General features: G+C 36.7%; 1 protein-coding gene across 1 annotated transcript in view; it reads left to right on the top strand.

Moving 5' to 3' along the window:
- Top3beta (DNA topoisomerase 3-beta) overlaps positions 1-14,035 on the top strand; it is a 171,190-nt gene that overhangs the window by 86,433 nt on the left and 70,722 nt on the right. Inside the window, exon 9 of the mRNA XM_090386473.1 lies at positions 3,041-3,161. Coding sequence (XP_090242599.1) covers positions 3,041-3,161 — 121 coding nt within the window. The remainder of the gene's footprint in view (positions 1-3,040; positions 3,162-14,035) is intronic.

The following is a 14,035-nucleotide window of genomic DNA, read 5'->3' as shown; positions in this document are numbered from 1 at the left end:
TATAAGACATTCTGATTTACTGGCCCATTTTTGTTTATACTCCGGCATGACGACCAGGTTAGTGGAGTTTACAATAAATCATCGATAAAAATGTTAATGGTATTTAGCAGTCACGGGCTCGAACCCCGGTCGTCTCAAAGAACGCGTGCTACTGCACTCTTAGTAGGAGTATTTGGCCTATAATACTCCTACTGTCAATTTTGTTTTCCCAGTTCTTATATCACACTAATCTGACTCAACATTGCACTGGTCACCCATGTTGACTGGATGCACTGCCTTTGATTTAACATGCTTCTTAACTAAGAGCATAACCCCTCCACCCCTCCTCATATATAAGAATGCCATTTATTCCTATATACATTTTACCATATTCAAATTCATCATCGCTTTTGTCTGAGTGACACTACATCTCTGCTATCCCTACAATGTTTGGATTTGATGACTTAATCAGTACTTCAAATTCATCTAATTTATTTACAATGCTTCTAGTATTAGTGTACATGCAAGTATACGTGCACATGTTCTTAGTCTCAGTTACCCTAACCAGCCATGTATTTATTTGTTCCATGATGAACCACAGCAGGGCCTAAAATCTCTGATGCCCCTTGCTTTCCAGGCTGCTGCATGTCTCAATTGGTCCATGGTTGAGACGCGGCATCTCAATCATGGACCATACAGAAGTTAAAGGACCTGCTGGTTACGTGTTGGTACCAGATACCACAAGACATTTAGAAACCTCAACAGCTCGTGGGTATGAGCTGTTTTGGCTGCACGTGGAGGACCAACATCATATTAGGTAGGTGGTCATAACGTCTTGGCTCATCGGTGTATATAACACGGTTAGAGAATTGTGACAAACCTCGCATAACATGGTATTTTTGTGCTCAGAAAACCATGCTGTTATGTTGGATGTAATTTTTCAACATTTCCATTCTTTTTTGGGAAATCCCCTTGTAAGGTTCTGTGCTATTGAACTTGTGCTTGTTTGAGACCTTAAAAAATTGTGACTTCAAAGTGTGCGGTTTGTGACCTTTAAGGTTTTTGTAAGATTATTTCGGTTTTTTGTAAGATTATTTCGATTTTTATTTGATCATTTATAAATTTTTCTGGGTACATCTTACTAAACTTTGTTCTTAAGAACCATATTGGAATAATTTCTTTGTTGTGAATTAAATCCCAGCCCTAAATTATGCCTAAGGAACTTAGGCATAATTTAGTTTTTAAATAATACTAAATATGGTTTTTAAATAATTTTGTGGCAGCTGTGGAAAACTATTTAAGGCAAAAAAATCTAGATTTCAAATTTTTCTTACTATTGGATAATGCACCAGGCTATCCAAAAGATTTGTCATCCAAACGTTGATGTTGTTGTTATTTGGTTTTTAGGAGCATTAGCAACTAAGGCCATATTGCTCCGAGGATATGCGGTGGTCATTCCCTGACCTTTCCGCATCCTCCGTATTTGGTGATCACGCTCGAACCACGGTCTAATCAAGAAGCGTGTGCTACGCACTGCCGCTCCTGCCCACGGTGGTCATTCCCTGACCTTTCCGCATCCTCCGTATTTGGTGGTCACGGGCTCGAACCCCAGTCTAATCAAGAAGCGTGTGCTATGCACTGCCACTCCTGCCCACCGGGCTACGGAGGTGCCTCCAAACGTTGAAGTAATGTCCTACCACCTAATACAACTTCTTTAATTTCTGCCATTAGATCAAGGCATTATACCTACCTTTAAAGCTCATTACATTAGAAAATCTTTAAAATGGATTTTGGAAAAAAATTATTCCGAATCTGTTGAAGTGATGGAGGCATGGAAACATTTTTCAATTGTGGATTGTATCGGAATCATAGCTTTATTGCTCAAAGGAGTAAAACTGTCAACACATGCATGTTGGAAAAATGTATGGCCAGAGTCAGTTTATTCAACAAATATAGTCGAACCGGCAGAAAACAGAATCGGTGCGATAGTAGAACTTGCTAAGGAGGGGAAGGTTTTGATGATATGACTACTGAAGACGCTCAAAAATTACTGGTAGAAAAAAAGAGGCTGGCAAAGCAGATTTGGTGGAAATGGCATCAGAGGTAAACCAAATCAATTCAGAGGATGATAGTGCAGGTAAAAATTTTGAAGTTCCAAATTTTACACTAAAAAAGCATACAGGAAGGCGTTAACTTATCCAAGCAATTAGAATCTTATTTTTTGAATGCAGATCCTTTGATTGAAAGGAACACAAAGTTCCAAAGGGAACTTCAAAAATGCTCTAACCCATCCCAGTGGGTTAGAGCAAAAATGGTTAGAGCATGCAATTATTTATTTATTTTAATTTAATTAATTAGCCTCATACCATGCAATTTACAAAGATCTATCAAGCAAAAGCAAACACTCCCAGAATACTGATTTTTTAAAGAGAGCAGAAGATACACAAAATCTAGATGGTGCAGAAGAAAGTTCAGAAGGTGAAGATATTCTGCAACAGAGAAACCGTTCTCGTTTGATTGTGCAATGAAGTTAGTAGCAATGAAGAGGAAGAAAATTAAATGAACGTACATTATCTGACATATATATATATATATATATATATCACAGTTTGTAATATCTTTGTTCAGTTATTATTATTTTTAATAAAAATTAAGTTTCCAATAGTTTAAAAAAAAAATGATGTATTTTATTTTTTGGAATGTAACCCCCCTTTTTGTACTTGTTCTTATTCCCATACAACACGGCTCCACACTTCACGAGATTTTATAGGAACCTAACTACCGTGTTATACAAGGGTTACCTGTACTTGCTAATGTTTGGTTTGGATTATGCCCATTTTATTCTGTTTTACTTATCAGGAATGATCTTTTACATTATTTTTGATTTTTGTGATCACAACTCCAGTTGACTTCCTGTTATTACTGCACTGACCAGTTATACAGTTCATTGCATAATATGATAGAATATGGGGATTAACACATACTGAAAAGTTAAATATATAATTCTTAATACCCAGTAATTCACTTAAATTGAATCAAAATATTTATCCTGCTTTCCTAGAAAAGGTCATGATGCTGGTGATCATCCTCCTATTACTCCTATGAAAGCTGCCACAAAAGGAGAACTAGATGGGGATGCATGGAGGTTGTATGACTATATAACAAGGCATTTTATTGCTACTGTAAGTGCTCATATTTTTTTGAATATATAATTTTCATTTTCTCATTTTATATTTTCAAACTGAAAAGAATTGTCATTTGTTTCAATTTACAGTGTTGGAAACCTTTTTTGTGTAAACCACTCAGTTTTTTTAATAACAACAATAATACTCTTCTGTAGTAAACCTACATAGCTTGTGTATTTCTTTTCACTCTATGGATGGTCATTTTACTAAAACAGCTTATATTTGCTTTATGCTACCAATTTATAATGTTCACTTCTCTTTATTTGCATGTGTGTTTAGGTAGGAAAAAGCCCTGAATAAGGCATGCATGAAAAGTTAGTTCTATATAAAATTCTTCCCATGAACTTTGAAGAATTTGGACTTTTTCCAACAGGTTTCAAGTACAGTATATGTAAAATTCTGGGCCAAGTCAAAAAATATACTCGTTATATATATTGTGCCACTCATGCAGTACCATCCTAGGAAATGATTCACTGGTGCCATCCTTAGCATTTGCTGTCCCTGTGGTTTGGAGAGAACAGAAAGACTTTTTAGTAAACTTATCAGTGCATTATAATTTTTTGGATATTTTTCTAAAATTTAAAAATCAATAGTTTATTCAAATTTTTTTCAATAATCTAAGTCAACGTCAAGCTAATAACATTGATTACTGAAATAGTGTTTAAAGATTTTAGGTTTATCTAATAATCAAGTCAAGCTACTTTGAAGCTGTGAGGTTAGAGTAATTAAGAGTAAGAATAGGTGCATGTATACTTGCATGTACACCAATACTAGGAGTGTAGTAAATACATTTGATGAATTTGAAGTGCTGGTCAAGACATCAAAGGTGGATATTGTTGGGATATCAAACACGTGTTTCACACAGATGTAAGGAATGCAGAATTGGAATTTGGGGAGTACAATGTATACAGAAAGGATAGACAGGATAGGAAGGGATGAGGGGTTATGCTGTTAGTTAAGATATACATAAATTCTAAGGAAGTGCATCCAGTTGACATAGATGGGCAGTGCAATGTTGAGTCAGTTTGGTGTGACATCAGCACTGAGAAAGCAAAAATGAGGGTAGGAGTCTGTTATAGGCCTAATGACTCTGATGAGCACAATGAACAGCTGTACAGAGAAATAGAGTTGGCCAGTAAATCAGAGTGTCTTATAATGGGGGATTTTAACTGCCCAGATATTGACTGGAACTTGTGGGGTGGTCACTGATGCACTAGCAAGGCTTTTGTGGATCTACTTAATGATTGTTTTCTATAGCAGCATGTTAGAGAGGCAACCAGAGGGAATAACATTCTTGATCTGATTATCAGCAGTGATTATTTATGCATAAAGAATTTACAGGTAAAGGAACCATTAGGTGGCAGTGATCACAATGTCTTTACCATGCGGGATTTACTTAAAGATGTAACTACCATCAGGGGTAAAGGGAAGGGTCTTTGCTTTCGTAAAGGTGACTACAGTGGTCTCAGAGATTTTTTAAGTTCTGTACACTGGGATCAACTGATGATGTTACCAATAGCAAATCCTAAATGAGAAGCATTCAAGGAAGTAATCTTGGAAGCTACTAGGCTTTTTGTTCCAACTAAGAAATACTGTTCTAGGTTTAGGCACAAATGGATGTCAGATGAACTAATGAGACTTGTGGCAGAGTACCACAGCAAAAATGGATGCTCCAGTACAGTCAGTTTCTGTAGATTTTACAAACATTTCTTCTTGCAATTTACCATCATTGAAATAAACTTATACCATTAGAAGGGCCTTATTGTCAGTAAATGCAGATTCGTCAATCTGAATAGAAAATTTTCTTGTTTTTAGTTTGTCTGTTATCTGCTCTTCAATGTTAACTGACATCTCATCGATTGGTTGTCAAATTGAATGATTGCTCAATGGCAGTGCTTTTAAAATACTGGAAGGATTTTTGATGCATCACTGTTGAAATTACAGTCTCTAATGCGGGTCTTATAACAGTCTCAGCAACTGTATGGGCACTACCAGTTTTTGCAATGATTTCTGAAATTTTATAAGATGCAATCATTCCATCATCATTTGCTTGTGTGTTCTTAAATAAGTAACTAACAGTGTTACTTGCTCAAAATTCTGTTTTAAAGTTTTAAAATATTTGATATGTTTCCCAACTTTGATTATTCATGCATTAAGAATTTGGAGATAAAGGAACCACTGGGTGACAGTGATCACAATGTACTGATATGGGAATTACTTAAAGATGTAACTACCATCAAGGCTAAAGGGAAGGGCTTTTGCTTTCGTAAAGGTGACTACTGGGGTCTCAGACAGTTTTTAAATTCTGTACAGTGGAATCAACTTCCTATTTAGAATTCAATGTTGCCAACATTGAATTCTAAATAGGAAGCCTTCAGGGACTTAATTTTGGAGGCTACTAGGCTTTTCATTCCAACTAAGAAATACTGTTCAAGGTTTAGGCCTAAATGGATGCCAGATGAATTAATGAGGCTCGTGGCAGAGAAGAAATATGTATGGGATGCATATAAAGTGTTAGGTGACACAGAAGCCTATGGCAGATATAAGCTAGGCTGTAATCAAGTCACAAATGAGGTTAGGAAGGCAAAGGCAGATTACAAGAAATCTTTGGCAAAGGATGCAAAGAAAAACAGCAGAGTTCTTTACTTTTGTAAACTGTAGAAGGAAAGGAATAAATCAGATTGGACCACTTAACATAGATGGGTTCACTGTTGATGATAATGCTCAGGTAGCTGATAAACTGAATGAGTATTTTGCATCTACATTCACACATGAGGAGTTATTCAATGAGGAGAGTGCCAGAGGTTTATCAAACTCTAACAGGGAGCTAAGTGATTTTGTAGTAACTGAGAGCAAAGTGGAGGAGAAATTGTTGAAGTTAAACATAAAAAATTCACCTGGGGTGGATGGGATCCAGTTATATTAAAGGAGGCAGCAAAGGAAGTAAGCAAACCCTTAGCCATAATTATGAGAGCTTCCTTGGACTCAGGGGGTCCTCATGGACTGGAGGTGTGCAAATGTATCACTAATTCACAAAGGGGATTCAAAAGGTGACACAAGTAACTATAGACCTGTTAGTTTAACTTGTGTTCCGGGGAAAATAATGGAATCACTGGTTAAAGAAGCATTGCAGGATCATCTATACAAGACTGCAGTAGTAGTTATGACACAGCATGGGTTTGTTAAAGGGAGATCTTGTCTGACCAATTTGATTGGATACTATGATGTGGTCACAAAGGAACTGAATGCCAAAAATAATTTTAATATCATATACTTGGATTTCAGGAAAGATTTTGATACTGTTGCACATGGAAGACTGATGTACAAATTGGAGAGGTATGGCATTAAGAGTAAGTTGCTACAACGGATAAAGGGATGGTGGAGTGGGAGATGACAGAGAGTGGTAATCAGTGGACTCTGCTCTTTGTGGACAAAAGTTATTAGTGGAGTTCCCCAGGGTTTGGTGCTAGGCCCATTGTTGTTTTGTATATTTATCAATGATATTGATGAAGGTATATCAGGCTTAATGTCCAAATCTGCAGATGTTACAAAGGTTGGCAGGGTTGTTAACAACAATAAAGACAGTATGCTTCTCCAACCCAGGTCTAGATAAGTTGGGCAAATGGGCTGAGAATTGGCAACTGAAGTTTAACATTGACAAATACAAGGTATTGCATATGGGTAGCAATAACCCAAGAGAAACGTACCAACTGTGTGGTACTACACTCAGGGAAGTGGAAAGTGAAAAAACCATGGGGATAAATGTGCAGTCAAATATGAAGTTCGCTGTGTAGTGCAGACGGGCTGCCAGGGCAAGTCATGGAGCCTTGTCAATGATATATAAGGTGCATTGTGGCCTTTGTTGCCCTTGCACCATAAAGCCTACAAACAACAACAACAATGATATATAGGAATTTTGCTAGCAGGGACAGAGAGGTGATTATCCTGTTATACAAGGCAGTGGTCAGACCACACCTAGAGTGCTGTGTATAGGTTTGGAGGCCTCATTTTAGGAACGATGTTGAGATGCTAGAACAAGTATAAAGAAGGGCACAAGATTGGTGAGGGGAACAAAGGGGTGCTCTTACCAAGAAAGGCTTAAGTTCTGCAAATTGCAGCACCCGGAGAGTAGGCACCTGCGAGGTGATCTGATTGAGATGTATAAGGCTTTGAATGGGATGAGCAAGCTGAATGCTGATGGGATTCTTCCTCTTGCTCAGATTAAGAACCTGAGAGGGCATAAATTCAAAATGAGGAAAGACAGTTGTAGAATAGACGTGCGGAAATTTGCCTTTAGCCAGCGGGTAGTTGATTGGTGGAACAGACGTCCATCTTTTATTGTGGAAGTTGATAGCCTAAATAAATTTGAGGCTGAGCTGGACAGGCATTTGGAATGAATGGAGGGGTGAAATGGGAGGGTTTTTTTTTTTTTTGGCTGATGCTGCGTAAGCTTGCTTTCTTGCATCATATGCTTCTACTAATGCTAATGCTAACTTTATCAGGATGTTTCCTTTTTAAGTGGACTAAATGTCTTGATGGTTTCATAGCCTCATTGAAAAAGAACTATTACACATAAGACACATAGGCTGTCTCGAGTCGAATGGGCTTTCAATAAAACCATAAGCTAGATATTCATCCAGATACTGTTGACACTTTTTCTTTTCAGCACTTTAGATGATTGATGATGGGTTGAATAACCTTTTATCTCAAAGACATCTGAAAGAGATATCCTCTCTCACAATTCAGAAATTGTGAGAGAGGATATCAAAAGAAGTCTGAAAAAATCTCAAATAAATTGAAGTTTAGAACTTAAAATGCCTAAAAGATGCTTGAATATAATCATAAAGGGACTTAAATACGTGGTTTATTATTCCATGTTGCTACAAAGTTTGAACAAGGATAATTCAGATAGAAGATTAGAATTTGTTGAATAGTTTTTGTCCATGAGTATTATAAAACCAGATATTGTTAGACTGATGAAGCCATATTTAAACTAAATGGAACTGTTAATTGCCATAACTGTTTATTACTAATTGTCCACGAATTCTTAGATGGAAAGTTCCCATGATGATGGATTGGATGGTGGGTGCCATTGAATGGCTGCTGTATTTCTTGTGTACTTCCTAATTATTTTTTTGTGGAGATTCTTAAAGGATAAAGTATTTGGTATTAAAGGTCTCTGCTGGAGCTTCAGCAGTCACTAGTTAAAGGATCAGAGAACATTTCTAAGGAATTGTGCCTTGCTATGTTTTGCTCTGTGCCCAAAAGACTACACTTTTGTAAAGAACAAAATGGCAGCCATATTGAACAGTTGTAATTTTTTTTTAAAGTTTATGTATGCACTTTCTATTGCGTTAACATTAATTAAAATACATATATTTAAAATAGTGTTTTTTATACAGCCAAACATGTTTCCTTTTTTATGGAGTACCTTCTACTTATTATATTATATATGATAAATTTCAATATAAAAAAGCAACTTCTTTTTTCATGTTTTTTTGTGATTATCATGACCATCCAGAATCTGGACAATTCCAAGACACTGCAAGGATCAGGTCCCAAAGTTTTCAGATTTTGAAGTTTCCACAATACATATATTATACTTAAGTTGTCTTCGGATATGGTCCTTTAGAGTGTAGGTAGTCTCTAGTGACAGTTTCTTGATGAAACAGAAGTTAGCTGATGAAACATCTGACATGAAACATTTGGTGATACTTGACCTGCATAGCTGACCACTTAGGTTAGTAATGCTGGACATGTGTAATATGCATAATGCATGTCATATTTTATTACTAGAGAGCTTATGGTGATATTTTGATCACTCTGTAGTTGAAACAAACCAAATAAAACTTAAATTAAACAATTCAGTGTATAGTAAAGTACAAAAAAGAAAAATGATAAATTGCAAGTTAAAAAATAATCCCAGGCATTCAGCTGGAGAAGTAATTTATCAGATTACAAGCAGTCCTCCATAACATTATAGTGGTTTCATCACTTGTTTAGTTCAATTACCACTTCAAGATCTCTTTAATGCATGTTGTAGTGAGCCAGGTATCAGCAGAGGGAGGGAGGGAGTAGATTTCTTTCCTTGTGAGTTAGTCTGGATTTTTCAGCTGGTATGTCATGCCAATTAGTCCTGTAGCTTCTGTAGTGCATTGTTCTCCAAAGTCTCCTGCCATGCGGGTGGTTAATTGCTGGAACAAACTTCCATCTGTCGTTGTGGAAGTTGATAGGTTAAATAAATTTAAGGAGGAACTGGACAGGCATTTGGAGGGAATGGTGTGATTTTTTTTTTTTTTTTTTTTGGCTGATGCTGCATAAGCTCCTACACTTGCTTTCTTGCATCATGTGCCACTACTACTACTATGCCCTAGAATCACTGGTAACAGTGATACTAAGATCATCTGCATAGGTCTGGGAGGTGACCTCTCCCAGGTCCTGCCAAGGAATTCATCAAGGACAAGTAGCTTGCAAAGACATGATTATACAATTATAGTACACACAAAAATTGTATGAACTACAGGAGGTGAATAAAATAATGGAAACACTTGTGATAAGAGTTACACCTATGCACTAATATGGTGTTGAACCATGTTAGTTAGAACTTTTAAACCAGTTTGTATTCTACATGGAATAGATTCAAATAAATCTTGAACTGGCTTAAGAGGAATATTGGACCATTCTTCATGCAGAACTTTCCAAGCTCATTGAGGAATGAAGGTTGAGGAAATCTGCTTCCCACTCTCCCTCCAGATATGCCAACAGTGGATCAATAATGTTTAAGTCTGGCAATTGTGCAGGTCATGGGGAGATGCTTAGCCTCAGTTTCATGCTCCTCAAACCAAGATTGTACACATCTGGCTGTGTGCATTGGATCATTATCACCTTGAAATATAGTATCATTTGTGTTTGTACCAGGGGATGACCCTGATGAAACTGCCACTGATCAAGTAATCAGTGGCAGTAATTTGTCTATTCAGGGGTGATTACAGAACCTAAAGGATATCAAGATATTGCTACTCAAATTGTTGTTGATCCTCCTCCATGTTTGATGGTTGGAAAAAGAAAGTCAGAATGATGCACTTTCTTTGGCATTCGCCAAACAAAATTTTTTTTCCTGATGTTGGAAAATGTGAGTGACGATTCTCCTGAAAATATGTTTCTAATCATCAGGTGCTCGGTTTTTGTGCTCCTTACACCATTGCATTCTATTTCTAGCTTTACCATTAGTAATGAGTAGCTTGGCATTAGCATATATTAATTTCAGCTTTGCGAAGTTCTTGCCGAACTATTTTGCCAGAAATGGGTTTGCCGAGACTCTCATTAATTTCTGGTGGTCTGCTTCGATTTTCTGCCACAATTTGTCCTATCAGATTTTTTCCCTGTACTTGACGAATACAAACATCACTTTCGATAATTTGCTCTGGATATATTAAATCAGCAGTTTTAGTCACCAGTCAATTCTCTGGATTTTAAAATCCAGAGAATTGATTTAACTCCCAGCAAAACTAACTTGCCATTTACTTTGAAGAGAAGACAATTTCTTATTTTTTGTCATCACACTCAACAAACCTCAGGGTCAGACTTTCAACAAAGTTGGCATTTTTGGTTATGGACAACTTTACATAGCAGTTTCTAGGTCCAGATAATTTTTGTGCAATAATTGTAATTTTTTTTTAAAGGATGATATAGTCATACATGTGAAAAATTATCAAATTGAGGTAGGCTGAGGTAGAGGTTTTTGTAATTAATTCAGTATTAATCTTTACTTTTTCTCTGAAACAGTTTTGCTGAAATTTTTGCCTTGTGTATTCTAGAAAAGAAAGCCCTCAGGATTCTGTGTAAATCTTTGTGCAATACATTTTGATGTCTTTGTGCAGTAGGTTTTTTAACTATTGGCCAAGGAATCCATTATGTGTAAACTTTTCTCAGCTTAAAATAAAATGACAGTATACACTGTTCTGTCTTTAGATATGCCAGCAGACTCAGCAGTATGTCTAACAGTCAGCGATGACCATTCATATCATCTCCATTTCCACTATCACTACTGTTTCTGAATTGATAGATATTGATAGGTGAAGCAAATGGCATCTTCACACGATTCTCTTGCACAGGTAAAATTTACTTACCACTTGGCAACAGTGGATTAAACTGGGATTGAATTTCTTTTCACTGTCACATGACTCTCTTACATGGGTAAAATCTGTTAACCACTTTGCAGCAGTGGAATAAATTGAAATAGAATACTTATTCACTTTTGCATGACTCTTGCACAGGTAAAACTTGTTTATCACCTGGCAGAAGTGGAATAAACTGGAACAGAATTCCTACCATTGCCAACATGGACCTCTGTTGCAGGTATTACTATTAGTAGTGGAAAATAATGCAAGGAAGTAATCTTGTACAGTATCATTGGCAAAAAAATAAATAAAAATAAAATAAAACCTTTCCCATATCACTATTCATCCTCTCTGATAATTTGTCTAATCCTTAATTTCTTGGGAGAAGACATACATCGTCTTCTCCCAAGAAATTGATAACATTAAGAATTGGACAGGACTGAACACCGAGCAGCTATTCAGAACTACCAGAGACAGAAAGACATTTGCCATGGTGGTCACTGACCTCCATTAGGAGCTGGCACACAGAGAAGAAAGAAATCCTTAAATTTATTCAAACTACCTACTTCATGACACCAAATGAAAGTTTGTTCCAACAATCAATTACTCTGGCTGAAAAATTTTTGCCCATCTATCCACCATCCTCTCTAAAGTTAAATTTATGGCCTAGATCTCATTTGAGGTTCATTCAAAGTTGCCCGGTTGCCAAGTTCTCTAGTCGACATATTCAAAGTCCTCATTTGGGTCCCCTTTTGCTGAGTGAGTTGCCCACCTTTGGATCCTTTCACCAAGTGGGTTGCCTGCCTTTGGATTCTTTCAAGAAGTTCGATATGGGTAAACAACTATATCAGCAACTCCTTGACTTACACAGGGGTTGCGTTCTGTGGAACTCTACGTAAGTCTGAATTTCCCTAAATGCTTATGTAGTACTTGCAAATTTGATTGAAGCAAAAAAGAAATGTTTGAAGAACATGTAAATAGAATTATTTATTAAATTTTTTTATCTCATGTGCAGGAAAAATTCTAAACGTGTACAAAATTACAAAAATTTCAAAATTGTAAAATTACAAAAAGAGAGAGGAGACAGGCATAACGTCAGCAAGTTTTATCTTTTGAGCATCATTGCCAGAATTAACTCTCCAGCTGATAAGCATGCCTCTGCGGAAGTTGAGGGCTTTGGAGATTTAGAAGGGTTTTCCCCCCGACACATCACAAAATTTCTCTGCAGCTGCAGAATCGGCACTGGCGATGTCACTGTATACTTTAGTGTTTTGGAAACGAGCACGATGCTTGAACCTATTAAACCACCCATTGCTTGCCATGAACTTGGCTTGGGGTTCGTTGTACTTATCCTTAATATCTTCATAAATACTTCTTGCTTTTGCTTGAATGGCCTCAGGGGCATGAGGGGCACTTCTGAATCTGATTTTGCATCCATATTATTAATAGCGTTTCCATCTTCGATATAGCACCTGAACGCTGTTTTGTGATCACTGTTGATCTTAAATGTATTGATCCTTTAACATGTTCTTTTATATGTGCACTGTCCCTTAAAATAGTATTCACTTTGAAGCAGCGAGACCTAATTCCGTGCAATAGATGACAAACTTTGTCCTGCTTCGTACCTCTTAATTAATCATCTTCATTTCTAAATCAATTTTGTTTCGTTTCCTGGCACTGCCAGCACTTGCACTTTCCATTGGTCCCTTTCCCTTCACCATTGTAATAAGTAAATAGGAATGAAGAGAAGATTCTGAAAATTTATTTATGTTTTTTATATGATTGAAGATTTCAGTGAAGTGGAACACATTTCACCATAATAACATAAAAACCCAGACAGTTCCAGCTATTGGTATTATCGCAAATGCAATAAAGTAGAGTTTACTACCCATTTATAATAGATTGCCCTAACAGAAAAGCCCAATAAAGCGGAAAGTGCAAATTGTTTTTATTGTTTTATGGTAGTGATCTCCAGAAATGTGTTTTAGAAAAATATCACAAAAGTATTCAAAATTGATTCTTATAACGGAACATATGATAACAATGAAAGGGTAGTGCAATTTCCATTATAGAAATGACCTTTTAGAGAGATAAATAGCTTAGTTGTATATCGAAAATTTCAACTTCCGAGGTTTTGGAACGAATTTCCACAAAAAACAATGTGTTATTGGGTTCACATTACGATATTTTCACGATACCTCCATTTATTCCTACAGGATGCAAAATATGTTTCCACGATTTTTTAAGTTTGCACTGGCTGGCAAAAACTTACGTAAAGTCAAATTTCTGTAAGTCAAGTATTACATAAGCCACGGAGTGGCTGTATAGCTGCCACTTTCTAACCTTCCTTGAAGCCTGTTCAAATCAGTGATTAATATCAGCACCAAGCAATGTTCATCCTGAAGGAACACTGCTTGGTGCTGATATTAATCACTCTCCTGATTTTGACATCACACCCTTTATTTCCTTTGTTGATTTTATATATGAAAACCAGGAACAGGCAGTGGTACCAGAACTGATCCTTTGGGATCCATTTCTAACGTTAAAATAACTTTAAAGTAACCATTAATTGCAATCTTCTGCTTCCTGCCTTGTAACCATTCTGTGATCATTCAGCACAGCATTTTACCCATATGGCCTTTTAGGCAACCCCAAGGCTCACAGGAGCTTGCTACCTCCAGTGAGGTGCACATCACTGTGACATTGACGAAAGAATTTGCTAAATATTCAATTAACTGACAATTGCACAAG

Source organism: Mastigoproctus giganteus, chromosome 12, assembly GCF_048544385.1.
Source record: "Mastigoproctus giganteus isolate SK-2022 chromosome 12, ASM4854438v1, whole genome shotgun sequence".
In the NCBI taxonomy this organism is placed as follows: domain Eukaryota; kingdom Metazoa; phylum Arthropoda; class Arachnida; order Uropygi; family Thelyphonidae; genus Mastigoproctus; species Mastigoproctus giganteus.
Note: the sequence above shows the minus strand (reverse complement) of the source record. Positions and strands in the feature narration are given on the sequence as shown.